At 44.6% G+C, this 27,073-nt stretch overlaps 1 protein-coding gene across 1 annotated transcript in view; it reads right to left on the minus strand.

The window, feature by feature from the left end:
* LPA (lipoprotein(a)) overlaps nucleotides 1-27,073 on the minus strand; it is a 277,581-nt gene that overhangs the window by 240,330 nt on the left and 10,178 nt on the right. The window contains 9 exon segments of the mRNA XM_063707988.1: nucleotides 3,894-4,053; nucleotides 5,261-5,442; nucleotides 9,441-9,600; nucleotides 10,808-10,989; nucleotides 14,988-15,147; nucleotides 16,355-16,536; nucleotides 20,535-20,694; nucleotides 21,902-22,083; nucleotides 26,082-26,241. Of these exon segments, the coding sequence (XP_063564058.1) occupies nucleotides 3,894-4,053; nucleotides 5,261-5,442; nucleotides 9,441-9,600; nucleotides 10,808-10,989; nucleotides 14,988-15,147; nucleotides 16,355-16,536; nucleotides 20,535-20,694; nucleotides 21,902-22,083; nucleotides 26,082-26,241 (1,528 nt within the window).

A 27,073-nucleotide genomic window follows, 5' to 3' on the forward strand; every position in this document is an offset into this window, starting at 1 on the left:
AATATTCCCATTAAAAGTACCATATGATTGCCACCAGCAAAAATGGCTCTCAATCACTAATCCTCTCTGCACATCTCTCATACTTAATAGATTATTACTAGTTTTTAAAATAAAAAATCGAAAGTAGCAAACGCTTCCTAGAAACACTGAGATAACACATACACGTGGCCAAAAAACGATCAGAGTATTCTCCTTCTGCCTTCTGCCCAATCCATCTCTCTGGAATAACTGGCATGGGTTTTGACGTCTGTATTGTGGAATTGTGTATTCACATACAAATGCATCTGTATCTGTCTAGTCTCCGTATCTCTCTCGGTAGGACTTCATATTCTAATGTGGGAGTTGCAACTAACATGTGGTTCTTCAGAAAAAACACGTCATCCAGGAGGATAACCGTTCCAGGTCAACCCTCACACTCTATGTACTCAATACGTAGTGAAAAGGCTCTACCTTTCCCATAGAAAAGCACTGTGCAAATAGTATTACTGTCTGTCAGGTTTAGTAGGTTTGTTTCTCCAAGACTTGTCAAAGCTGCCCTGGAAAACTTGCTCCCAGGCAGGATGCAGTACCTCTAGAATGGGTTCCTAGGCAGGTCCTTCTCTCCTGCTCTCAGTCTACCCTCTGCTGGCCGCAGCTACTCCGGGACTGAGGGAAAGGGGGATGAGTTGAAAGAACAGTGGGACCCACGGCATAAAGGAAGACGGCAGGGTGGACTAAGAGATCTGAAGAGGTCGGACAGCTACGGAGCAGCAGAGAAAAACGCATTAGGGGGCAAAGCAGGCGAGTAGTTTGGGCTGCGGCGATCTTGAAGCATTCGCTCTTCCTTATGCCTCCCAAGAACGTTGCTCCAACCTCTCAGTATCCTCACATTCATGACCTGTGGCTGCCTGAGAAAATGGGAAATGTATTATGGGCCATGGGGACCCAACACTGTCTCTCTAGAGACTCTAGACTTGTGGCCTGGTCTCAACCCCAGACCCTCCATTCCAGGAAGCTGGTTCAATGAGCAACTGGATGTATAAGAGCCTGAGCTCTTGGAAGACTTCTAGTTCTTCCTTGGCTTCCCTCTTTTGAATGCATGGACTATTCTTATGATACCAAAAACCTCAGAGTTCAAACCTTTGTGATTGCTCTAGGATTTGCAATATCCCTTTGAACCCACACAGTACCCTTTTATTAATATGACACACCATCGTGCATGAGGTAAGAAACTTACAACGGTACACTTCGAATTAATCCCTACAGGATTTATGCTACCATTTCAAATTGTTACCTCTACATATGCTGAAGTTCAATATCTTGCTATCATTTTGTTTCAAGTAGTCAACTCTCATTTACAAAGATATAGAAATTTGATCAAGAAAATATTTTGCATTTACATCTATCTACATTTGCCAATTGCTGGATTCTTCATTACGTGGGCTGCACAAAGTTCCTTTCTTGTTCAATTCTTCTTCTGCCTAATTCCTTCGGGTCACCTCTCTTGTTACATAAGCCTGCTGATTTCCAATTCTTACAGTTTCCCATTTCTTTGTTTGGGGCAGTGCACAATATGCATTTATCCAACATGGATGATCTTCAAGGCATTTTATTGCTGGAGTCAGCATTCCCGGTTGATCTCTTTTTGTTCCTGATTATCACTTTAACAATATTCCCTCGCATCCGGATTCCAGTGTTTCTGAGGCGAACACATCGGCACTTTGTATCACTGTACTTCTAGGAAGACACAGCTCTTTTTCCTCCAGTTTCTCGTGACATGTTTCTTCTTATTATATCTTTGCCTTGTTACCTTCGAACTGTGATGTACAAAAGTACATCATACAGGTTGGGTTTTGTTTTTCGAAATTCCCTATATGATCCCTTGAGTTTCACGATTCTGTGATTCTTTTTAATGATCTTCGTAATTGAAAAGTTATCAGCCATCCTTGATTCTGGTATTTGTTTCTATTCCAAACTCCCTTGCTCTTTACTTGGACTTGCTTCCCACATGCAGGAAATCTTTTCATATTTTCCTACATGTCTGTGAGGCTCGCTTAATTCTATATTTCACTATTTCTTCAGGGGTGCGCGTGTGTGTGTGTTAGAACTTGTGAGTTTCTGCGTGTGTGTGTGTGAGTATGGGTGTGTTTTCAATGTGTGTCTGTGTGTGTGTGTGTGTGTGCGTGTAGCTCATTCTGTAGGTTCTGTAGAATTGTGTTTCGGGTAATGTTTTCCTCTGAAGCGTCTAAATTGATCTGGCGGCCATACAGTAATTTTTTCAATTAAGACATCCTTTTTTTATACCAGCTCTTTAATTTAATTTGGCTATTCTGTACTGTTAATTTCTCTTGATATGATATCTGCTTTCTTGCATGTTGTTTTTTTAAATATTTGAAATCAGTCATCATACTGATATGTCAAATTTTCACGCAATTCTAATCATTTCTCTCATTTCTGAGCCGGTTTGTATTACCCGATTTATTTCCTGCTCATGGGTCACACGAAATGCTTTTCTACATGTAGTCAAATTTTAAATTTAGGACTCACTCTGCGGATACCGCATAGCTGAGGCAATTGACTTTGTTGTTTACTTCTAAAGAGAGTTGAGATTTCCTCTCACAGGGAGTTCATTGATTGGAAACCGATTTGATGCTTGGACACTTGCTTTTCAGCTGTGCAAGGGGTTGTCTGCAGCTGACTTTGTTCTAGTAATATACTAACTGTACTTTTAAATTACGGCTGTTCTGGGGTCTCCACTGAATTGGCAATGTGTTCCGTGAGGACTCTCTGGTCTAGCTGGGAAGAACTCCAGTATCCCAGAGTGCTATGTGATCTCTCTCTTCTTTATTGAGCTTCCTGTGCTCTTGTACTTGCTGTTTCTCAGTAAACGTTCTATGCCACACTTTCCTGTGGAACCGTTTTCTGTGCACAGGCAGCGTCATGTCAGGCCAACGACTGGAGGAGACTTCTATGCGTCTTTGTAGAGTTCTTTTCCTCCACAAACCAGTTCTGATTTCTAGCAGACCTAGAAAATTTCAGCTACCACAGTCATCCCACACTCCAATCCCTCTCCTCCATTCAGCAAGATGGCTACAGTCTGCTTGGGCTCCATCTCCTTGCTGTTCAGTACAGGAAGGGTATCCAGGAAGAAAGCCAAGGCATCTACCGAGTGGAGCTCATCATTGCCCCTCTCTCAATTCTCTAGGTCCTCTACCATCTGTTGTCCCACATGTAGAAACCGTTTTTCCATGTCTCTGGTAGTCGCTTGTGGCCAAAATATTGGCCATTGGGTGGTCAGACCCGGGCTTCTCTCCATCTACCCATCCCTTTTACTTTTCAGCATCCCTCTCTGTGCTGACTCTCATCTGCCTTCCTTCCTTGGATCTTCTCTTGCTGGGAACCTGTATCCCTTCAGGCCACTGGTACTTAGGAACGAGCGTTTTTCTCACAATTGGAATATACGTAGATATAGAAACAGATCAATTCACCTGTCCATAAATAAGCACCTATTCTTTCCTCTTGAACCCAGAGAGAAAAGGCAAACGCAACCTTCCCTTCAGGAAGTGGAAGTCAGAATAACGGAATTCCAACTGGAAAGTCTTCATTGACGTTTAGTTGGTGTTGTGGAAGGGTAATCTAAGTGTTTGGTCGTTTGTCATTCTGACTTTCTTCATAAGGTGATCTCCTGACCTCCGGATTTCCCTTCTGCTCAATAAAACTAGGAGGAAGGAGAGGGAGCTTAACATTTCCCTTCTCTCAGACCCTTAGCTCCACAGCAATCATCCTGAGACATTTTGCTGCGCCATCTGCATCTGTCACAAGTTGAGTTCGGAGAACTCAGCTTGAAACACATCTCTTGTAACAGAAACTTCAGTTGGCCCTTTCTTCTCTTATGGTAAAGAACAAAGACATACGCATTTGGGTAGTATTCTGGGGTCCGACTATGCGAGTGTGGTGTCATAGATGACCAAGCTTGGCAGGTTCTTCCTGTGACAGTGGTGGAGTATGTGCCTCGATAACTCTGTCCATTACCGTGGTAGCACTCCTGCACCCCAGGCCTTTGCTCAGTCGGTGCTGAAATGAAAACACAAGAAATCAAGCTGAGTATCTCTGAGCATAGAGAAACATGTGAAGCCATCTGTGACACAACCAGAAAGGAGTCTATGAGAATTACGAACGTTCTCTTTTCCTTATCCATAGGCAGATGGATGTGAGAAAACCAACCAACAAACAAACACCAAAGCAACAGATTCCTACCACTCTAGAACTGTAGTAAGTTCTTGGAAATATTTCACCTGACACCGCAGAGAAACACAACAGATCAGATTCCTCATTGGAAAGTGAGCTCACGAGGTAGCACCTTTCTAGGAAACTCTACTGAATCTTCATGCAAACGGCACTGCATTTGGCAATGCGGGCTGCAGGTGGTAACTGGCTGTCGGGGGCAGAGTTTGGGACAGACATGGAAATTGTGCATGTTTCCCTACACCGTTGATCATGAAAGCCAAGGCCTTTGGCTTCCGGGCCATGGGGCAGAAAACGGTCCTATATATCTGACTGAAGACAAAGACACTTTGCTTCTCAGGGATGTGTGCACGCCAAAAGCTTCTTCCCTTGGAGGAGAGAGGGAATCCTCTCATGCCCTGCATCCTGAATTGCAGTAAAGTAGAAGTCTACTACTCCTTCTCTCTAGACCCCTCACAGGTACAAGTGTCATCAGAAAGAGGTTTAAGAACACTGAGAAATCACTCCCTTCAAAGCCTAGGGCTGAAGAGCCTTAGAGCACTGGGAGCTCATGTACCTCTCCATAGACCCAGGGCCACATGGAATCAATGCAGCCCTGTTAGGTTTCTCGAGGGTGACAGGCTCCAGAGCCACATTTCTCAGAATCTGCAATGCTGAAGATTGCTCTGAATGCTGGCTACTTGGAGAAATCCCCGGAAAAGCTTACTGGCTTGGAAAGAGTGACACACCTGACAGCATGTTACAATAAAAATTTTGGCTAGGACACCGAGATAGCCCGTTTTACAACAAGGTGGATTTTGAAGTCGATCACCCTGGAGGGTTTGTGCGCATCCTAAAGACAAAGCCCAACCACGTTGCACCAGAAATCACTCCGCTGGCTCCCCCAGAGAGTGCACGGAGGCTTCCTCCTACATGGTAGAACTCAGTCAACACTCGAGCATCCGTTTACCATTGAAGGCGGCTGCATCACTGGGAATTTCCACGGCTTTTCATCCCAGCATCGAAGCGTGTAGATGTCTGGCCACAGACTCCTTACCTTGCTCGGAAGGAGCCTCTAGGCTTCGAACCGGGGTAACAGTCGGAGGCGCGACGGCAGTCCCTTCTGCGTCTGAGCATTGTGTCAGGTTGCAGTACTCCCACCTGACACTGGGATCCCTCGTATAACAATAAGGGGCTGCCACAGGATCTGGATTCCTGCAGTAGTTCATGATCAAGCCACTGGAAATTCCAAAACGATACACGTCACAAGAGGTGGGACAACATGCAGGGGCACCCCACACCCTCTCCTTTGTGCTGCAACAAGGTCACTACCGGTGCCTTTCTAATATTCCCATTAAAAGTACCATATGATTGCCACCAGCAAAAATGGCTCTCAATCACTAATCCTCTCTGCACATCTCTCATACTTAATAGATTATTACTAGTTTTTAAAATAAAAAATCGAAAGTAGCAAACGCTTCCTAGAAACACTGAGATAACACATACACGTGGCCAAAAAACGATCAGAGTATTCTCCTTCTGCCTTCTGCCCAATCCATCTCTCTGGAATAACTGGCATGGGTTTTGACGTCTGTATTGTGGAATTGTGTATTCACATACAAATGCATCTGTATCTGTCTAGTCTCCGTATCTCTCTCGGTAGGACTTCATATTCTAATGTGGGAGTTGCAACTAACATGTGGTTCTTCAGAAAAAACACGTCATCCAGGAGGATAACCGTTCCAGGTCAACCCTCACACTCTATGTACTCAATACGTAGTGAAAAGGCTCTACCTTTCCCATAGAAAAGCACTGTGCAAATAGTATTACTGTCTGTCAGGTTTAGTAGGTTTGTTTCTCCAAGACTTGTCAAAGCTGCCCTGGAAAACTTGCTCCCAGGCAGGATGCAGTACCTCTAGAATGGGTTCCTAGGCAGGTCCTTCTCTCCTGCTCTCAGTCTACCCTCTGCTGGCCGCAGCTACTCCGGGACTGAGGGAAAGGGGGATGAGTTGAAAGAACAGTGGGACCCACGGCATAAAGGAAGACGGCAGGGTGGACTAAGAGATCTGAAGAGGTCGGACAGCTACGGAGCAGCAGAGAAAAACGCATTAGGGGGCAAAGCAGGCGAGTAGTTTGGGCTGCGGCGATCTTGAAGCATTCGCTCTTCCTTATGCCTCCCAAGAACGTTGCTCCAACCTCTCAGTATCCTCACATTCATGACCTGTGGCTGCCTGAGAAAATGGGAAATGTATTATGGGCCATGGGGACCCAACACTGTCTCTCTAGAGACTCTAGACTTGTGGCCTGGTCTCAACCCCAGACCCTCCATTCCAGGAAGCTGGTTCAATGAGCAACTGGATGTATAAGAGCCTGAGCTCTTGGAAGACTTCTAGTTCTTCCTTGGCTTCCCTCTTTTGAATGCATGGACTATTCTTATGATACCAAAAACCTCAGAGTTCAAACCTTTGTGATTGCTCTAGGATTTGCAATATCCCTTTGAACCCACACAGTACCCTTTTATTAATATGACACACCATCGTGCATGAGGTAAGAAACTTACAACGGTACACTTCGAATTAATCCCTACAGGATTTATGCTACCATTTCAAATTGTTACCTCTACATATGCTGAAGTTCAATATCTTGCTATCATTTTGTTTCAAGTAGTCAACTCTCATTTACAAAGATATAGAAATTTGATCAAGAAAATATTTTGCATTTACATCTATCTACATTTGCCAATTGCTGGATTCTTCATTACGTGGGCTGCACAAAGTTCCTTTCTTGTTCAATTCTTCTTCTGCCTAATTCCTTCGGGTCACCTCTCTTGTTACATAAGCCTGCTGATTTCCAATTCTTACAGTTTCCCGTTTCTTTGTTTGGGGCAGTGCACAATATGCATTTATCCAACATGGATGATCTTCAAGGCATTTTATTGCTGGAGTCAGCATTCCCGGTTGATCTCTTTTTGTTCCTGATTATCACTTTAACAATATTCCCTCGCATCCGGATTCCAGTGTTTCTGAGGCGAACACATCGGCACTTTGTATCACTGTACTTCTAGGAAGACACAGCTCTTTTTCCTCCAGTTTCTCGTGACATGTTTCTTCTTATTATATCTTTGCCTTGTTACCTTCGAACTGTGATGTACAAAAGTACATCATACAGGTTGGGTTTTGTTTTTCGAAATTCCCTATATGATCCCTTGAGTTTCACGATTCTGTGATTCTTTTTAATGATCTTCGTAATTGAAAAGTTATCAGCCATCCTTGATTCTGGTATTTGTTTCTATTCCAAACTCCCTTGCTCTTTACTTGGACTTGCTTCCCACATGCAGGAAATCTTTTCATATTTTCCTACATGTCTGTGAGGCTCGCTTAATTCTATATTTCACTATTTCTTCAGGGGTGCGCGTGTGTGTGTGTTAGAACTTGTGAGTTTCTGCGTGTGTGTGTGTGAGTATGGGTGTGTTTTCAATGTGTGTCTGTGTGTGTGTGTGTGTGTGCGTGTAGCTCATTCTGTAGGTTCTGTAGAATTGTGTTTCGGGTAATGTTTTCCTCTGAAGCGTCTAAATTGATCTGGCGGCCATACAGTAATTTTTTCAATTAAGACATCCTTTTTTTATACCAGCTCTTTAATTTAATTTGGCTATTCTGTACTGTTAATTTCTCTTGATATGATATCTGCTTTCTTGCATGTTGTTTTTTTAAATATTTGAAATCAGTCATCATACTGATATGTCAAATTTTCACGCAATTCTAATCATTTCTCTCATTTCTGAGCCGGTTTGTATTACCCGATTTATTTCCTGCTCATGGGTCACACGAAATGCTTTTCTACATGTAGTCAAATTTTAAATTTAGGACTCACTCTGCGGATACCGCATAGCTGAGGCAATTGACTTTGTTGTTTACTTCTAAAGAGAGTTGAGATTTCCTCTCACAGGGAGTTCATTGATTGGAAACCGATTTGATGCTTGGACACTTGCTTTTCAGCTGTGCAAGGGGTTGTCTGCAGCTGACTTTGTTCTAGTAATATACTAACTGTACTTTTAAATTACGGCTGTTCTGGGGTCTCCACTGAATTGGCAATGTGTTCCGTGAGGACTCTCTGGTCTAGCTGGGAAGAACTCCAGTATCCCAGAGTGCTATGTGATCTCTCTCTTCTTTATTGAGCTTCCTGTGCTCTTGTACTTGCTGTTTCTCAGTAAACGTTCTATGCCACACTTTCCTGTGGAACCGTTTTCTGTGCACAGGCAGCGTCATGTCAGGCCAACGACTGGAGGAGACTTCTATGCGTCTTTGTAGAGTTCTTTTCCTCCACAAACCAGTTCTGATTTCTAGCAGACCTAGAAAATTTCAGCTACCACAGTCATCCCACACTCCAATCCCTCTCCTCCATTCAGCAAGATGGCTACAGTCTGCTTGGGCTCCATCTCCTTGCTGTTCAGTACAGGAAGGGTATCCAGGAAGAAAGCCAAGGCATCTACCGAGTGGAGCTCATCATTGCCCCTCTCTCAATTCTCTAGGTCCTCTACCATCTGTTGTCCCACATGTAGAAACCGTTTTTCCATGTCTCTGGTAGTCGCTTGTGGCCAAAATATTGGCCATTGGGTGGTCAGACCCGGGCTTCTCTCCATCTACCCATCCCTTTTACTTTTCAGCATCCCTCTCTGTGCTGACTCTCATCTGCCTTCCTTCCTTGGATCTTCTCTTGCTGGGAACCTGTATCCCTTCAGGCCACTGGTACTTAGGAACGAGCGTTTTTCTCACAATTGGAATATACGTAGATATAGAAACAGATCAATTCACCTGTCCATAAATAAGCACCTATTCTTTCCTCTTGAACCCAGAGAGAAAAGGCAAACGCAACCTTCCCTTCAGGAAGTGGAAGTCAGAATAACGGAATTCCAACTGGAAAGTCTTCATTGACGTTTAGTTGGTGTTGTGGAAGGGTAATCTAAGTGTTTGGTCGTTTGTCATTCTGACTTTCTTCATAAGGTGATCTCCTGACCTCCGGATTTCCCTTCTGCTCAATAAAACTAGGAGGAAGGAGAGGGAGCTTAACATTTCCCTTCTCTCAGACCCTTAGCTCCACAGCAATCATCCTGAGACATTTTGCTGCGCCATCTGCATCTGTCACAAGTTGAGTTCGGAGAACTCAGCTTGAAACACATCTCTTGTAACAGAAACTTCAGTTGGCCCTTTCTTCTCTTATGGTAAAGAACAAAGACATACGCATTTGGGTAGTATTCTGGGGTCCGACTATGCGAGTGTGGTGTCATAGATGACCAAGCTTGGCAGGTTCTTCCTGTGACAGTGGTGGAGTATGTGCCTCGATAACTCTGTCCATTACCGTGGTAGCACTCCTGCACCCCAGGCCTTTGCTCAGTCGGTGCTGAAATGAAAACACAAGAAATCAAGCTGAGTATCTCTGAGCATAGAGAAACATGTGAAGCCATCTGTGACACAACCAGAAAGGAGTCTATGAGAATTACGAACGTTCTCTTTTCCTTATCCATAGGCAGATGGATGTGAGAAAACCAACCAACAAACAAACACCAAAGCAACAGATTCCTACCACTCTAGAACTGTAGTAAGTTCTTGGAAATATTTCACCTGACACCTCAGAGAAACACAACAGATCAGATTCCTCATTGGAAAGTGAGCTCACGAGGTAGCACCTTTCTAGGAAACTCTACTGAATCTTCATGCAAACGGCACTGCATTTGGCAATGCGGGCTGCAGGTGGTAACTGGCTGTCGGGGGCAGAGTTTGGGACAGACATGGAAATTGTGCATGTTTCCCTACACCGTTGATCATGAAAGCCAAGGCCTTTGGCTTCCGGGCCATGGGGCAGAAAACGGTCCTATATATCTGACTGAAGACAAAGACACTTTGCTTCTCAGGGATGTGTGCACGCCAAAAGCTTCTTCCCTTGGAGGAGAGAGGGAATCCTCTCATGCCCTGCATCCTGAATTGCAGTAAAGTAGAAGTCTACTACTCCTTCTCTCTAGACCCCTCACAGGTACAAGTGTCATCAGAAAGAGGTTTAAGAACACTGAGAAATCACTCCCTTCAAAGCCTAGGGCTGAAGAGCCTTAGAGCACTGGGAGCTCATGTACCTCTCCATAGACCCAGGGCCACATGGAATCAATGCAGCCCTGTTAGGTTTCTCGAGGGTGACAGGCTCCAGAGCCACATTTCTCAGAATCTGCAATGCTGAAGATTGCTCTGAATGCTGGCTACTTGGAGAAATCCCCGGAAAAGCTTACTGGCTTGGAAAGAGTGACACACCTGACAGCATGTTACAATAAAAATTTTGGCTAGGACACCGAGATAGCCCGTTTTACAACAAGGTGGATTTTGAAGTCGATCACCCTGGAGGGTTTGTGCGCATCCTAAAGACAAAGCCCAACCACGTTGCACCAGAAATCACTCCGCTGGCTCCCCCAGAGAGTGCACGGAGGCTTCCTCCTACATGGTAGAACTCAGTCAACACTCGAGCATCCGTTTACCATTGAAGGCGGCTGCATCACTGGGAATTTCCACGGCTTTTCATCCCAGCATCGAAGCGTGTAGATGTCTGGCCACAGACTCCTTACCTTGCTCGGAAGGAGCCTCTAGGCTTCGAACCGGGGTAACAGTCGGAGGCGCGACGGCAGTCCCTTCTGCGTCTGAGCATTGTGTCAGGTTGCAGTACTCCCACCTGACACTGGGATCCCTCGTATAACAATAAGGGGCTGCCACAGGATCTGGATTCCTGCAGTAGTTCATGATCAAGCCACTGGAAATTCCAAAACGATACACGTCACAAGAGGTGGGACAACATGCAGGGGCACCCCACACCCTCTCCTTTGTGCTGCAACAAGGTCACTACCGGTGCCTTTCTAATATTCCCATTAAAAGTACCATATGATTGCCACCAGCAAAAATGGCTCTCAATCACTAATCCTCTCTGCACATCTCTCATACTTAATAGATTATTACTAGTTTTTAAAATAAAAAATCGAAAGTAGCAAACGCTTCCTAGAAACACTGAGATAACACATACACGTGGCCAAAAAACGATCAGAGTATTCTCCTTCTGCCTTCTGCCCAATCCATCTCTCTGGAATAACTGGCATGGGTTTTGACGTCTGTATTGTGGAATTGTGTATTCACATACAAATGCATCTGTATCTGTCTAGTCTCCGTATCTCTCTCGGTAGGACTTCATATTCTAATGTGGGAGTTGCAACTAACATGTGGTTCTTCAGAAAAAACACGTCATCCAGGAGGATAACCGTTCCAGGTCAACCCTCACACTCTATGTACTCAATACGTAGTGAAAAGGCTCTACCTTTCCCATAGAAAAGCACTGTGCAAATAGTATTACTGTCTGTCAGGTTTAGTAGGTTTGTTTCTCCAAGACTTGTCAAAGCTGCCCTGGAAAACTTGCTCCCAGGCAGGATGCAGTACCTCTAGAATGGGTTCCTAGGCAGGTCCTTCTCTCCTGCTCTCAGTCTACCCTCTGCTGGCCGCAGCTACTCCGGGACTGAGGGAAAGGGGGATGAGTTGAAAGAACAGTGGGACCCACGGCATAAAGGAAGACGGCAGGGTGGACTAAGAGATCTGAAGAGGTCGGACAGCTACGGAGCAGCAGAGAAAAACGCATTAGGGGGCAAAGCAGGCGAGTAGTTTGGGCTGCGGCGATCTTGAAGCATTCGCTCTTCCTTATGCCTCCCAAGAACGTTGCTCCAACCTCTCAGTATCCTCACATTCATGACCTGTGGCTGCCTGAGAAAATGGGAAATGTATTATGGGCCATGGGGACCCAACACTGTCTCTCTAGAGACTCTAGACTTGTGGCCTGGTCTCAACCCCAGACCCTCCATTCCAGGAAGCTGGTTCAATGAGCAACTGGATGTATAAGAGCCTGAGCTCTTGGAAGACTTCTAGTTCTTCCTTGGCTTCCCTCTTTTGAATGCATGGACTATTCTTATGATACCAAAAACCTCAGAGTTCAAACCTTTGTGATTGCTCTAGGATTTGCAATATCCCTTTGAACCCACACAGTACCCTTTTATTAATATGACACACCATCGTGCATGAGGTAAGAAACTTACAACGGTACACTTCGAATTAATCCCTACAGGATTTATGCTACCATTTCAAATTGTTACCTCTACATATGCTGAAGTTCAATATCTTGCTATCATTTTGTTTCAAGTAGTCAACTCTCATTTACAAAGATATAGAAATTTGATCAAGAAAATATTTTGCATTTACATCTATCTACATTTGCCAATTGCTGGATTCTTCATTACGTGGGCTGCACAAAGTTCCTTTCTTGTTCAATTCTTCTTCTGCCTAATTCCTTCGGGTCACCTCTCTTGTTACATAAACCTGCTGATTTCCAATTCTTACAGTTTCCCGTTTCTTTGTTTGGGGCAGTGCACAATATGCATTTATCCAACATGGATGATCTTCAAGGCATTTTATTGCTGGAGTCAGCATTCCCGGTTGATCTCTTTTTGTTCCTGATTATCACTTTAACAATATTCCCTCGCATCCGGATTCCAGTGTTTCTGAGGCGAACACATCGGCACTTTGTATCACTGTACTTCTAGGAAGACACAGCTCTTTTTCCTCCAGTTTCTCGTGACATGTTTCTTCTTATTATATCTTTGCCTTGTTACCTTCGAACTGTGATGTACAAAAGTACATCATACAGGTTGGGTTTTGTTTTTCGAAATTCCCTATATGATCCCTTGAGTTTCACGATTCTGTGATTCTTTTTAATGATCTTCGTAATTGAAAAGTTATCAGCCATCCTTGATTCTGGTATTTGTTTCTATTCCAAACTCCCTTGCTCTTTACTGGGACTTGCTTCCCACATGCAGGAAATCTTTTCATATTTTCCTACATGTCTGTGAGGCTCGCTTAATTCTATATTTCACTATTTCTTCAGGGGTGCGCGTGTGTGTGTGTTAGAACTTGTGAGTTTCTGCGTGTGTGTGTGTGAGTATGGGTGTGTTTTCAATGTGTGTCTGTGTGTGTGTGTGTGTGTGCGTGTAGCTCATTCTGTAGGTTCTGTAGAATTGTGTTTCGGGTAATGTTTTCCTCTGAAGCGTCTAAATTGATCTGGCGGCCATACAGTAATTTTTTCAATTAAGACATCCTTTTTTTATACCAGCTCTTTAATTTAATTTGGCTATTCTGTACTGTTAATTTCTCTTGATATGATATCTGCTTTCTTGCATGTTGTTTTTTTAAATATTTGAAATCAGTCATCATACTGATATGTCAAATTTTCACGCAATTCTAATCATTTCTCTCATTTCTGAGCCGGTTTGTATTACCCGATTTATTTCCTGCTCATGGGTCACACGAAATGCTTTTCTACATGTAGTCAAATTTTAAATTTAGGACTCACTCTGCGGATACCGCATAGCTGAGGCAATTGACTTTGTTGTTTACTTCTAAAGAGAGTTGAGATTTCCTCTCACAGGGAGTTCATTGATTGGAAACCGATTTGATGCTTGGACACTTGCTTTTCAGCTGTGCAAGGGGTTGTCTGCAGCTGACTTTGTTCTAGTAATATACTAACTGTACTTTTAAATTACGGCTGTTCTGGGGTCTCCACTGAATTGGCAATGTGTTCCGTGAGGACTCTCTGGTCTAGCTGGGAAGAACTCCAGTATCCCAGAGTGCTATGTGATCTCTCTCTTCTTTATTGAGCTTCCTGTGCTCTTGTACTTGCTGTTTCTCAGTAAACGTTCTATGCCACACTTTCCTGTGGAACCGTTTTCTGTGCACAGGCAGCGTCATGTCAGGCCAACGACTGGAGGAGACTTCTATGCGTCTTTGTAGAGTTCTTTTCCTCCACAAACCAGTTCTGATTTCTAGCAGACCTAGAAAATTTCAGCTACCACAGTCATCCCACACTCCAATCCCTCTCCTCCATTCAGCAAGATGGCTACAGTCTGCTTGGGCTCCATCTCCTTGCTATTCAGTACAGGAAGGGTATCCAGGAAGAAAGCCAAGGCATCTACCGAGTGGAGCTCATCATTGCCCCTCTCTCAATTCTCTAGGTCCTCTACCATCTGTTGTCCCACATGTAGAAACCGTTTTTCCATGTCTCTGGTAGTCGCTTGTGGCCAAAATATTGGCCATTGGGTGGTCAGACCCGGGCTTCTCTCCATCTACCCATCCCTTTTACTTTTCAGCATCCCTCTCTGTGCTGACTCTCATCTGCCTTCCTTCCTTGGATCTTCTCTTGCTGGGAACCTGTATCCCTTCAGGCCACTGGTACTTAGGAACGAGCGTTTTTCTCACAATTGGAATATACGTAGATATAGAAACAGATCAATTCACCTGTCCATAAATAAGCACCTATTCTTTCCTCTTGAACCCAGAGAGAAAAGGCAAACGCAACCTTCCCTTCAGGAAGTGGAAGTCAGAATAACGGAATTCCAACTGGAAAGTCTTCATTGACGTTTAGTTGGTGTTGTGGAAGGGTAATCTAAGTGTTTGGTCGTTTGTCATTCTGACTTTCTTCATAAGGTGATCTCCTGACCTCCGGATTTCCCTTCTGCTCAATAAAACTAGGAGGAAGGAGAGGGAGCTTAACATTTCCCTTCTCTCAGACCCTTAGCTCCACAGCAATCATCCTGAGACATTTTGCTGCGCCATCTGCATCTGTCACAAGTTGAGTTCGGAGAACTCAGCTTGAAACACATCTCTTGTAACAGAAACTTCAGTTGGCCCTTTCTTCTCTTATGGTAAAGAACAAAGACATACGCATTTGGGTAGTATTCTGGGGTCCGACTATGCGAGTGTGGTGTCATAGATGACCAAGCTTGGCAGGTTCTTCCTGTGACAGTGGTGGAGTATGTGCCTCGATAACTCTGTCCATTACCGTGGTAGCACTCCTGCACCCCAGGCCTTTGCTCAGTCGGTGCTGAAATGAAAACACAAGAAATCAAGCTGAGTATCTCTGAGCATAGAGAAACATGTGAAGCCATCTGTGACACAACCAGAAAGGAGTCTATGAGAATTACGAACGTTCTCTTTTCCTTATCCATAGGCAGATGGATGTGAGAAAACCAACCAACAAACAAACACCAAAGCAACAGATTCCTACCACTCTAGAACTGTAGTAAGTTCTTGGAAATATTTCACCTGACACCGCAGAGAAACACAACAGATCAGATTCCTCATTGGAAAGTGAGCTCACGAGGTAGCACCTTTCTAGGAAACTCTACTGAATCTTCATGCAAACGGCACTGCATTTGGCAATGCGGGCTGCAGGTGGTAACTGGCTGTCGGGGGCAGAGTTTGGGACAGACATGGAAATTTTGCATGTTTCCCTACACCGTTGATCATGAAAGCCAAGGCCTTTGGCTTCCGGGCCATGGGGCAGAAAACGGTCCTATATATCTGACTGAAGACAAAGACACTTTGCTTCTCAGGGATGTGTGCACGCCAAAAGCTTCTTCCCTTGGAGGAGAGAGGGAATCCTCTCATGCCCTGCATCCTGAATTGCAGTAAAGTAGAAGTCTACTACTCCTTCTCTCTAGACCCCTCACAGGTACAAGTGTCATCAGAAAGAGGTTTAAGAACACTGAGAAATCACTCCCTTCAAAGCCTAGGGCTGAAGAGCCTTAGAGCACTGGGAGCTCATGTACCTCTCCATAGACCCAGGGCCACATGGAATCAATGCAGCCCTGTTAGGTTTCTCGAGGGTGACAGGCTCCAGAGCCACATTTCTCAGAATCTGCAATGCTGAAGATTGCTCTGAATGCTGGCTACTTGGAGAAATCCCCGGAAAAGCTTACTGGCTTGGAAAGAGTGACACACCTGACAGCATGTTACAATAAAAATTTTGGCTAGGACACCGAGATAGCCCGTTTTACAACAAGGTGGATTTTGAAGTCGATCACCCTGGAGGGTTTGTGCGCATCCTAAAGACAAAGCCCAACCACGTTGCACCAGAAATCACTCCGCTGGCTCCCCCAGAGAGTGCACGGAGGCTTCCTCCTACATGGTAGAACTCAGTCAACACTCGAGCATCCGTTTACCATTGAAGGCGGCTGCATCACTGGGAATTTCCACGGCTTTTCATCCCAGCATCGAAGCGTGTAGATGTCTGGCCACAGACTCCTTACCTTGCTCGGAAGGAGCCTCTAGGCTTCGAACCGGGGTAACAGTCGGAGGCGCGACGGCAGTCCCTTCTGCGTCTGAGCATTGTGTCAGGTTGCAGTACTCCCACCTGACACTGGGATCCCTCGTATAACAATAAGGGGCTGCCACAGGATCTGGATTCCTGCAGTAGTTCATGATCAAGCCACTGGAAATTCCAAAACGATACACGTCACAAGAGGTGGGACAACATGCAGGGGCACCCCACACCCTCTCCTTTGTGCTGCAACAAGGTCACTACCGGTGCCTTTCTAATATTCCCATTAAAAGTACCATATGATTGCCACCAGCAAAAATGGCTCTCAATCACTAATCCTCTCTGCACATCTCTCATACTTAATAGATTATTACTAGTTTTTAAAATAAAAAATCGAAAGTAGCAAACGCTTCCTAGAAACACTGAGATAACACATACACGTGGCCAAAAAACGATCAGAGTATTCTCCTTCTGCCTTCTGCCCAATCCATCTCTCTGGAATAACTGGCATGGGTTTTGACGTCTGTATTGTGGAATTGTGTATTCACATACAAATGCATCTGTATCTGTCTAGTCTCCGTATCTCTCTCGGTAGGACTTCATATTCTAATGTGGGAGTTGCAACTAACATGTGGTTCTTCAGAAAAAACACGTCATCCAGGAGGATAACCGTTCCAGGTCAACCCTCACACTCTATGTACTCAATACGTAGTGAAAAGGCTCTACCTTTCCCATAGAAAAGCACTGTGCAAATAGTATTACTGTCTGTCAGGTTTAGTAGGTTTGTTTCTCCAAGACTTGTCAAAGCTGCCCTGGAAAACTTGCTCCCAGGCAGGATGCAGTACCTCTAGAATGGGTTCCTAGGCAGGTCCTTCTCTCCTGCTCTCAGTCTACCCTCTGCTGGCCGCAGCTACTCCGGGACTGAGGGAAAGGGGGATGAGTTGAAAGAACAGTGGGACCCACGGCATAAAGGAAGACGGCAGGGTGGACTAAGAGATCTGAAGAGGTCGGACAGCTACGGAGCAGCAGAGAAAAACGCATTAGGGGGCAAAGCAGGCGAGTAGTTTGGGCTGCGGCGATCTTGAAGCATTCGCTCTTCCTTATGCCTCCCAAGAACGTTGCTCCAACCTCTCAGTATCCTCACATTCATGACCTGTGGCTGCCTGAGAAAATGGGAAATGTATTATGGGCCATGGGGACCCAACACTGTCTCTCTAGAGACTCTAGACTTGTGGCCTGGTCTCAACCCCAGACCCTCCATTCCAGGAAGCTGGTTCAATGAGCAACTGGATGTATAAGAGCCTGAGCTCTTGGAAGACTTCTAGTTCTTCCTTGGCTTCCCTCTTTTGAATGCATGGACTATTCTTATGATACCAAAAACCTCAGAGTTCAAACCTTTGTGATTGCTCTAGGATTTGCAATATCCCTTTGAACCCACACAGTACCCTTTTATTAATATGACACACCATCGTGCATGAGGTAAGAAACTTACAACGGTACACTTCGAATTAATCCCTACAGGATTTATGCTACCATTTCAAATTGTTACCTCTACATATGCTGAAGTTCAATATCTTGCTATCATTTTGTTTCAAGTAGTCAACTCTCATTTACAAAGATATAGAAATTTGATCAAGAAAATATTTTGCATTTACATCTATCTACATTTGCCAATTGCTGGATTCTTCATTACGTGGGCTGCACAAAGTTCCTTTCTTGTTCAATTCTTCTTCTGCCTAATTCCTTCGGGTCACCTCTCTTGTTACATAAGCCTGCTGATTTCCAATTCTTACAGTTTCCCGTTTCTTTGTTTGGGGCAGTGCACAATATGCATTTATCCAACATGGATGATCTTCAAGGCATTTTATTGCTGGAGTCAGCATTCCCGGTTGATCTCTTTTTGTTCCTGATTATCACTTTAACAATATTCCCTCGCATCCGGATTCCAGTGTTTCTGAGGCGAACACATCGGCACTTTGTATCACTGTACTTCTAGGAAGACACAGCTCTTTTTCCTCCAGTTTCTCGTGACATGTTTCTTCTTATTATATCTTTGCCTTGTTACCTTCGAACTGTGATGTACAAAAGTACATCATACAGGTTGGGTTTTGTTTTTCGAAATTCCCTATATGATCCCTTGAGTTTCACGATTCTGTGATTCTTTTTAATGATCTTCGTAATTGAAAAGTTATCAGCCATCCTTGATTCTGGTATTTGTTTCTATTCCAAACTCCCTTGCTCTTTACTTGGACTTGCTTCCCACATGCAGGAAATCTTTTCATATTTTCCTACATGTCTGTGAGGCTCGCTTAATTCTATATTTCACTATTTCTTCAGGGGTGCGCGTGTGTGTGTGTTAGAACTTGTGAGTTTCTGCGTGTGTGTGTGTGAGTATGGGTGTGTTTTCAATGTGTGTCTGTGTGTGTGTGTGTGTGTGCGTGTAGCTCATTCTGTAGGTTCTGTAGAATTGTGTTTCGGGTAATGTTTTCCTCTGAAGCGTCTAAATTGATCTGGCGGCCATACAGTAATTTTTTCAATTAAGACATCCTTTTTTTATACTAGCTCTTTAATTTAATTTGGCTATTCTGTACTGTTAATTTCTCTTGATATGATATCTGCTTTCTTGCATGTTGTTTTTTTAAATATTTGAAATCAGTCATCATACTGATATGTCAAATTTTCACGCAATTCTAATCATTTCTCTCATTTCTGAGCCGGTTTGTATTACCCGATTTATTTCCTGCTCATGGGTCACACGAAATGCTTTTCTACATGTAGTCAAATTTTAAATTTAGGACTCACTCTGCGGATACCGCATAGCTGAGGCAATTGACTTTGTTGTTTACTTCTAAAGAGAGTTGAGATTTCCTCTCACAGGGAGTTCATTGATTGGAAACCGATTTGATGCTTGGACACTTGCTTTTCAGCTGTGCAAGGGGTTGTCTGCAGCTGACTTTGTTCTAGTAATATACTAACTGTACTTTTAAATTACGGCTGTTCTGGGGTCTCCACTGAATTGGCAATGTGTTCCGTGAGGACTCTCTGGTCTAGCTGGGAAGAACTCCAGTATCCCAGAGTGCTATGTGATCTCTCTCTTCTTTATTGAGCTTCCTGTGCTCTTGTACTTGCTGTTTCTCAGTAAACGTTCTATGCCACACTTTCCTGTGGAACCGTTTTCTGTGCACAGGCAGCGTCATGTCAGGCCAACGACTGGAGGAGACTTCTATGCGTCTTTGTAGAGTTCTTTTCCTCCACAAACCAGTTCTGATTTCTAGCAGACCTAGAAAATTTCAGCTACCACAGTCATCCCACACTCCAATCCCTCTCCTCCATTCAGCAAGATGGCTACAGTCTGCTTGGGCTCCATCTCCTTGCTATTCAGTACAGGAAGGGTATCCAGGAAGAAAGCCAAGGCATCTACCGAGTGGAGCTCATCATTGCCCCTCTCTCAATTCTCTAGGTCCTCTACCATCTGTTGTCCCACATGTAGAAACCGTTTTTCCATGTCTCTGGTAGTCGCTTGTGGCCAAAATATTGGCCATTGGGTGGTCAGACCCGGGCTTCTCTCCATCTACCCATCCCTTTTACTTTTCAGCATCCCTCTCTGTGCTGACTCTCATCTGCCTTCCTTCCTTGGATCTTCTCTTGCTGGGAACCTGTATCCCTTCAGGCCACTGGTACTTAGGAACGAGCGTTTTTCTCACAATTGGAATATACGTAGATATAGAAACAGATCAATTCACCTGTCCATAAATAAGCACCTATTCTTTCCTCTTGAACCCAGAGAGAAAAGGCAAACGCAACCTTCCCTTCAGGAAGTGGAAGTCAGAATAACGGAATTCCAACTGGAAAGTCTTCATTGACGTTTAGTTGGTGTTGTGGAAGGGTAATCTAAGTGTTTGGTCGTTTGTCATTCTGACTTTCTTCATAAGGTGATCTCCTGACCTCCGGATTTCCCTTCTGCTCAATAAAACTAGGAGGAAGGAGAGGGAGCTTAACATTTCCCTTCTCTCAGACCCTTAGCTCCACAGCAATCATCCTGAGACATTTTGCTGCGCCATCTGCATCTGTCACAAGTTGAGTTCGGAGAACTCAGCTTGAAACACATCTCTTGTAACAGAAACTTCAGTTGGCCCTTTCTTCTCTTATGGTAAAGAACAAAGACATACGCATTTGGGTAGTATTCTGGGGTCCGACTATGCGAGTGTGGTGTCATAGATGACCAAGCTTGGCAGGTTCTTCCTGTGACAGTGGTGGAGTATGTGCCTCGATAACTCTGTCCATTACCGTGGTAGCACTCCTGCACCCCAGGCCTTTGCTCAGTCGGTGCTGAAATGAAAACACAAGAAATCAAGCTGAGTATCTCTGAGCATAGAGAAACATGTGAAGCCATCTGTGACACAACCAGAAAGGAGTCTATGAGAATTACGAACGTTCTCTTTTCCTTATCCATAGGCAGATGGATGTGAGAAAACCAACCAACAAACAAACACCAAAGCAACAGATTCCTACCACTCTAGAACTGTAGTAAGTTCTTGGAAATATTTCACCTGACACCGCAGAGAAACACAACAGATCAGATTCCTCATTGGAAAGTGAGCTCACGAGGTAGCACCTTTCTAGGAAACTCTACTGAATCTTCATGCAAACGGCACTGCATTTGGCAATGCGGGCTGCAGGTGGTAACTGGCTGTCGGGGGCAGAGTTTGGGACAGACATGGAAATTGTGCATGTTTCCCTACACCGTTGATCATGAAAGCCAAGGCCTTTGGCTTCCGGGCCATGGGGCAGAAAACGGTCCTATATATCTGACTGAAGACAAAGACACTTTGCTTCTCAGGGATGTGTGCACGCCAAAAGCTTCTTCCCTTGGAGGAGAGAGGGAATCCTCTCATGCCCTGCATCCTGAATTGCAGTAAAGTAGAAGTCTACTACTCCTTCTCTCTAGACCCCTCACAGGTACAAGTGTCATCAGAAAGAGGTTTAAGAACACTGAGAAATCACTCCCTTCAAAGCCTAGGGCTGAAGAGCCTTAGAGCACTGGGAGCTCATGTACCTCTCCATAGACCCAGGGCCACATGGAATCAATGCAGCCCTGTTAGGTTTCTCGAGGGTGACAGGCTCCAGAGCCACATTTCTCAGAATCTGCAATGCTGAAGATTGCTCTGAATGCTGGCTACTTGGAGAAATCCCCGGAAAAGCTTACTGGCTTGGAAAGAGTGACACACCTGACAGCATGTTACAATAAAAATTTTGGCTAGGACACCGAGATAGCCCGTTTTACAACAAGGTGGATTTTGAAGTCGATCACCCTGGAGGGTTTGTGCGCATCCTAAAGACAAAGCCCAACCACGTTGCACCAGAAATCACTCCGCTGGCTCCCCCAGAGAGTGCACGGAGGCTTCCTCCTACATGGTAGAACTCAGTCAACACTCGAGCATCCGTTTACCATTGAAGGCGGCTGCATCACTGGGAATTTCCACGGCTTTTCATCCCAGCATCGAAGCGTGTAGATGTCTGGCCACAGACTCCTTACCTTGCTCGGAAGGAGCCTCTAGGCTTCGAACCGGGGTAACAGTCGGAGGCGCGACGGCAGTCCCTTCTGCGTCTGAGCATTGTGTCAGGTTGCAGTACTCCCACCTGACACTGGGATCCCTCGTATAACAATAAGGGGCTGCCACAGGATCTGGATTCCTGCAGTAGTTCATGATCAAGCCACTGGAAATTCCAAAACGATACACGTCACAAGAGGTGGGACAACATGCAGGGGCACCCCACACCCTCTCCTTTGTGCTGCAACAAGGTCACTACCGGTGCCTTTCTAATATTCCCATTAAAAGTACCATATGATTGCCACCAGCAAAAATGGCTCTCAATCACTAATCCTCTCTGCACATCTCTCATACTTAATAGATTATTACTAGTTTTTAAAATAAAAAATCGAAAGTAGCAAACGCTTCCTAGAAACACTGAGATAACACATACACGTGGCCAAAAAACGATCAGAGTATTCTCCTTCTGCCTTCTGCCCAATCCATCTCTCTGGAATAACTGGCATGGGTTTTGACGTCTGTATTGTGGAATTGTGTATTCACATACAAATGCATCTGTATCTGTCTAGTCTCCGTATCTCTCTCGGTAGGACTTCATATTCTAATGTGGGAGTTGCAACTAACATGTGGTTCTTCAGAAAAAACACGTCATCCAGGAGGATAACCGTTCCAGGTCAACCCTCACACTCTATGTACTCAATACGTAGTGAAAAGGCTCTACCTTTCCCATAGAAAAGCACTGTGCAAATAGTATTACTGTCTGTCAGGTTTAGTAGGTTTGTTTCTCCAAGACTTGTCAAAGCTGCCCTGGAAAACTTGCTCCCAGGCAGGATGCAGTACCTCTAGAATGGGTTCCTAGGCAGGTCCTTCTCTCCTGCTCTCAGTCTACCCTCTGCTGGCCGCAGCTACTCCGGGACTGAGGGAAAGGGGGATGAGTTGAAAGAACAGTGGGACCCACGGCATAAAGGAAGACGGCAGGGTGGACTAAGAGATCTGAAGAGGTCGGACAGCTACGGAGCAGCAGAGAAAAACGCATTAGGGGGCAAAGCAGGCGAGTAGTTTGGGCTGCGGCGATCTTGAAGCATTCGCTCTTCCTTATGCCTCCCAAGAACGTTGCTCCAACCTCTCAGTATCCTCACATTCATGACCTGTGGCTGCCTGAGAAAATGGGAAATGTATTATGGGCCATGGGGACCCAACACTGTCTCTCTAGAGACTCTAGACTTGTGGCCTGGTCTCAACCCCAGACCCTCCATTCCAGGAAGCTGGTTCAATGAGCAACTGGATGTATAAGAGCCTGAGCTCTTGGAAGACTTCTAGTTCTTCCTTGGCTTCCCTCTTTTGAATGCATGGACTATTCTTATGATACCAAAAACCTCAGAGTTCAAACCTTTGTGATTGCTCTAGGATTTGCAATATCCCTTTGAACCCACACAGTACCCTTTTATTAATATGACACACCATCGTGCATGAGGTAAGAAACTTACAACGGTACACTTCGAATTAATCCCTACAGGATTTATGCTACCATTTCAAATTGTTACCTCTACATATGCTGAAGTTCAATATCTTGCTATCATTTTGTTTCAAGTAGTCAACTCTCATTTACAAAGATATAGAAATTTGATCAAGAAAATATTTTGCATTTACATCTATCTACATTTGCCAATTGCTGGATTCTTCATTACGTGGGCTGCACAAAGTTCCTTTCTTGTTCAATTCTTCTTCTGCCTAATTCCTTCGGGTCACCTCTCTTGTTACATAAGCCTGCTGATTTCCAATTCTTACAGTTTCCCGTTTCTTTGTTTGGGGCAGTGCACAATATGCATTTATCCAACATGGATGATCTTCAAGGCATTTTATTGCTGGAGTCAGCATTCCCGGTTGATCTCTTTTTGTTCCTGATTATCACTTTAACAATATTCCCTCGCATCCGGATTCCAGTGTTTCTGAGGCGAACACATCGGCACTTTGTATCACTGTACTTCTAGGAAGACACAGCTCTTTTTCCTCCAGTTTCTCGTGACATGTTTCTTCTTATTATATCTTTGCCTTGTTACCTTCGAACTGTGATGTACAAAAGTACATCATACAGGTTGGGTTTTGTTTTTCGAAATTCCCTATATGATCCCTTGAGTTTCACGATTCTGTGATTCTTTTTAATGATCTTCGTAATTGAAAAGTTATCAGCCATCCTTGATTCTGGTATTTGTTTCTATTCCAAACTCCCTTGCTCTTTACTGGGACTTGCTTCCCACATGCAGGAAATCTTTTCATATTTTCCTACATGTCTGTGAGGCTCGCTTAATTCTATATTTCACTATTTCTTCAGGGGTGCGCGTGTGTGTGTGTTAGAACTTGTGAGTTTCTGCGTGTGTGTGTGTGAGTATGGGTGTGTTTTCAATGTGTGTCTGTGTGTGTGTGTGTGTGTGCGTGTAGCTCATTCTGTGGGTTCTGTAGAATTGTGTTTCGGGTAATGTTTTCCTCTGAAGCGTCTAAATTGATCTGGCGGCCATACAGTAATTTTTTCAATTAAGACATCCTTTTTTTATACTAGCTCTTTAATTTAATTTGGCTATTCTGTACTGTTAATTTCTCTTGATATGATATCTGCTTTCTTGCATGTTGTTTTTTTAAATATTTGAAATCAGTCATCATACTGATATGTCAAATTTTCACGCAATTCTAATCATTTCTCTCATTTCTGAGCCGGTTTGTATTACCCGATTTATTTCCTGCTCATGGGTCACACGAAATGCTTTTCTACATGTAGTCAAATTTTAAATTTAGGACTCACTCTGCGGATACCGCATAGCTGAGGCAATTGACTTTGTTGTTTACTTCTAAAGAGAGTTGAGATTTCCTCTCACAGGGAGTTCATTGATTGGAAACCGATTTGATGCTTGGACACTTGCTTTTCAGCTGTGCAAGGGGTTGTCTGCAGCTGACTTTGTTCTAGTAATATACTAACTGTACTTTTAAATTACGGCTGTTCTGGGGTCTCCACTGAATTGGCAATGTGTTCCGTGAGGACTCTCTGGTCTAGCTGGGAAGAACTCCAGTATCCCAGAGTGCTATGTGATCTCTCTCTTCTTTATTGAGCTTCCTGTGCTCTTGTACTTGCTGTTTCTCAGTAAACGTTCTACGCCACACTTTCCTGTGGAACCGTTTTCTGTGCACAGGCAGCGTCATGTCAGGCCAACGACTGGAGGAGACTTCTATGCGTCTTTGTAGAGTTCTTTTCCTCCACAAACCAGTTCTGATTTCTAGCAGACCTAGAAAATTTCAGCTACCACAGTCATCCCACACTCCAATCCCTCTCCTCCATTCAGCAAGATGGCTACAGTCTGCTTGGGCTCCATCTCCTTGCTATTCAGTACAGGAAGGGTATCCAGGAAGAAAGCCAAGGCATCTACCGAGTGGAGCTCATCATTGCCCCTCTCTCAATTCTCTAGGTCCTCTACCATCTGTTGTCCCACATGTAGAAACCGTTTTTCCATGTCTCTGGTAGTCGCTTGTGGCCAAAATATTGGCCATTGGGTGGTCAGACCCGGGCTTCTCTCCATCTACCCATCCCTTTTACTTTTCAGCATCCCTCTCTGTGCTGACTCTCATCTGCCTTCCTTCCTTGGATCTTCTCTTGCTGGGAACCTGTATCCCTTCAGGCCACTGGTACTTAGGAACGAGCGTTTTTCTCACAATTGGAATATACGTAGATATAGAAACAGATCAATTCACCTGTCCATAAATAAGCACCTATTCTTTCCTCTTGAACCCAGAGAGAAAAGGCAAACGCAACCTTCCCTTCAGGAAGTGGAAGTCAGAATAACGGAATTCCAACTGGAAAGTCTTCATTGACGTTTAGTTGGTGTTGTGGAAGGGTAATCTAAGTGTTTGGTCGTTTGTCATTCTGACTTTCTTCATAAGGTGATCTCCTGACCTCCGGATTTCCCTTCTGCTCAATAAAACTAGGAGGAAGGAGAGGGAGCTTAACATTTCCCTTCTCTCAGACCCTTAGCTCCACAGCAATCATCCTGAGACATTTTGCTGCGCCATCTGCATCTGTCACAAGTTGAGTTCGGAGAACTCAGCTTGAAACACATCTCTTGTAACAGAAACTTCAGTTGGCCCTTTCTTCTCTTATGGTAAAGAACAAAGACATACGCATTTGGGTAGTATTCTGGGGTCCGACTATGCGAGTGTGGTGTCATAGATGACCAAGCTTGGCAGGTTCTTCCTGTGACAGTGGTGGAGTATGTGCCTCGATAACTCTGTCCATTACCGTGGTAGCACTCCTGCACCCCAGGCCTTTGCTCAGTCGGTGCTGAAATGAAAACACAAGAAATCAAGCTGAGTATCTCTGAGCATAGAGAAACATGTGAAGCCATCTGTGACACAACCAGAAAGGAGTCTATGAGAATTACGAACGTTCTCTTTTCCTTATCCATAGGCAGATGGATGTGAGAAAACCAACCAACAAACAAACACCAAAGCAACAGATTCCTACCACTCTAGAACTGTAGTAAGTTCTTGGAAATATTTCACCTGACACCGCAGAGAAACACAACAGATCAGATTCCTCATTGGAAAGTGAGCTCACGAGGTAGCACCTTTCTAGGAAACTCTACTGAATCTTCATGCAAACGGCACTGCATTTGGCAATGCGGGCTGCAGGTGGTAACTGGCTGTCGGGGGCAGAGTTTGGGACAGACATGGAAATTTTGCATGTTTCCCTACACCGTTGATCATGAAAGCCAAGGCCTTTGGCTTCCGGGCCATGGGGCAGAAAACGGTCCTATATATCTGACTGAAGACAAAGACACTTTGCTTCTCAGGGATGTGTGCACGCCAAAAGCTTCTTCCCTTGGAGGAGAGAGGGAATCCTCTCATGCCCTGCATCCTGAATTGCAGTAAAGTAGAAGTCTACTACTCCTTCTCTCTAGACCCCTCACAGGTACAAGTGTCATCAGAAAGAGGTTTAAGAACACTGAGAAATCACTCCCTTCAAAGCCTAGGGCTGAAGAGCCTTAGAGCACTGGGAGCTCATGTACCTCTCCATAGACCCAGGGCCACATGGAATCAATGCAGCCCTGTTAGGTTTCTCGAGGGTGACAGGCTCCAGAGCCACATTTCTCAGAATCTGCAATGCTGAAGAT

This window comes from Gorilla gorilla, chromosome 5 (genome assembly GCF_029281585.2).
Source record: "Gorilla gorilla gorilla isolate KB3781 chromosome 5, NHGRI_mGorGor1-v2.1_pri, whole genome shotgun sequence".
NCBI classification, from domain to species: domain Eukaryota; kingdom Metazoa; phylum Chordata; class Mammalia; order Primates; family Hominidae; genus Gorilla; species Gorilla gorilla.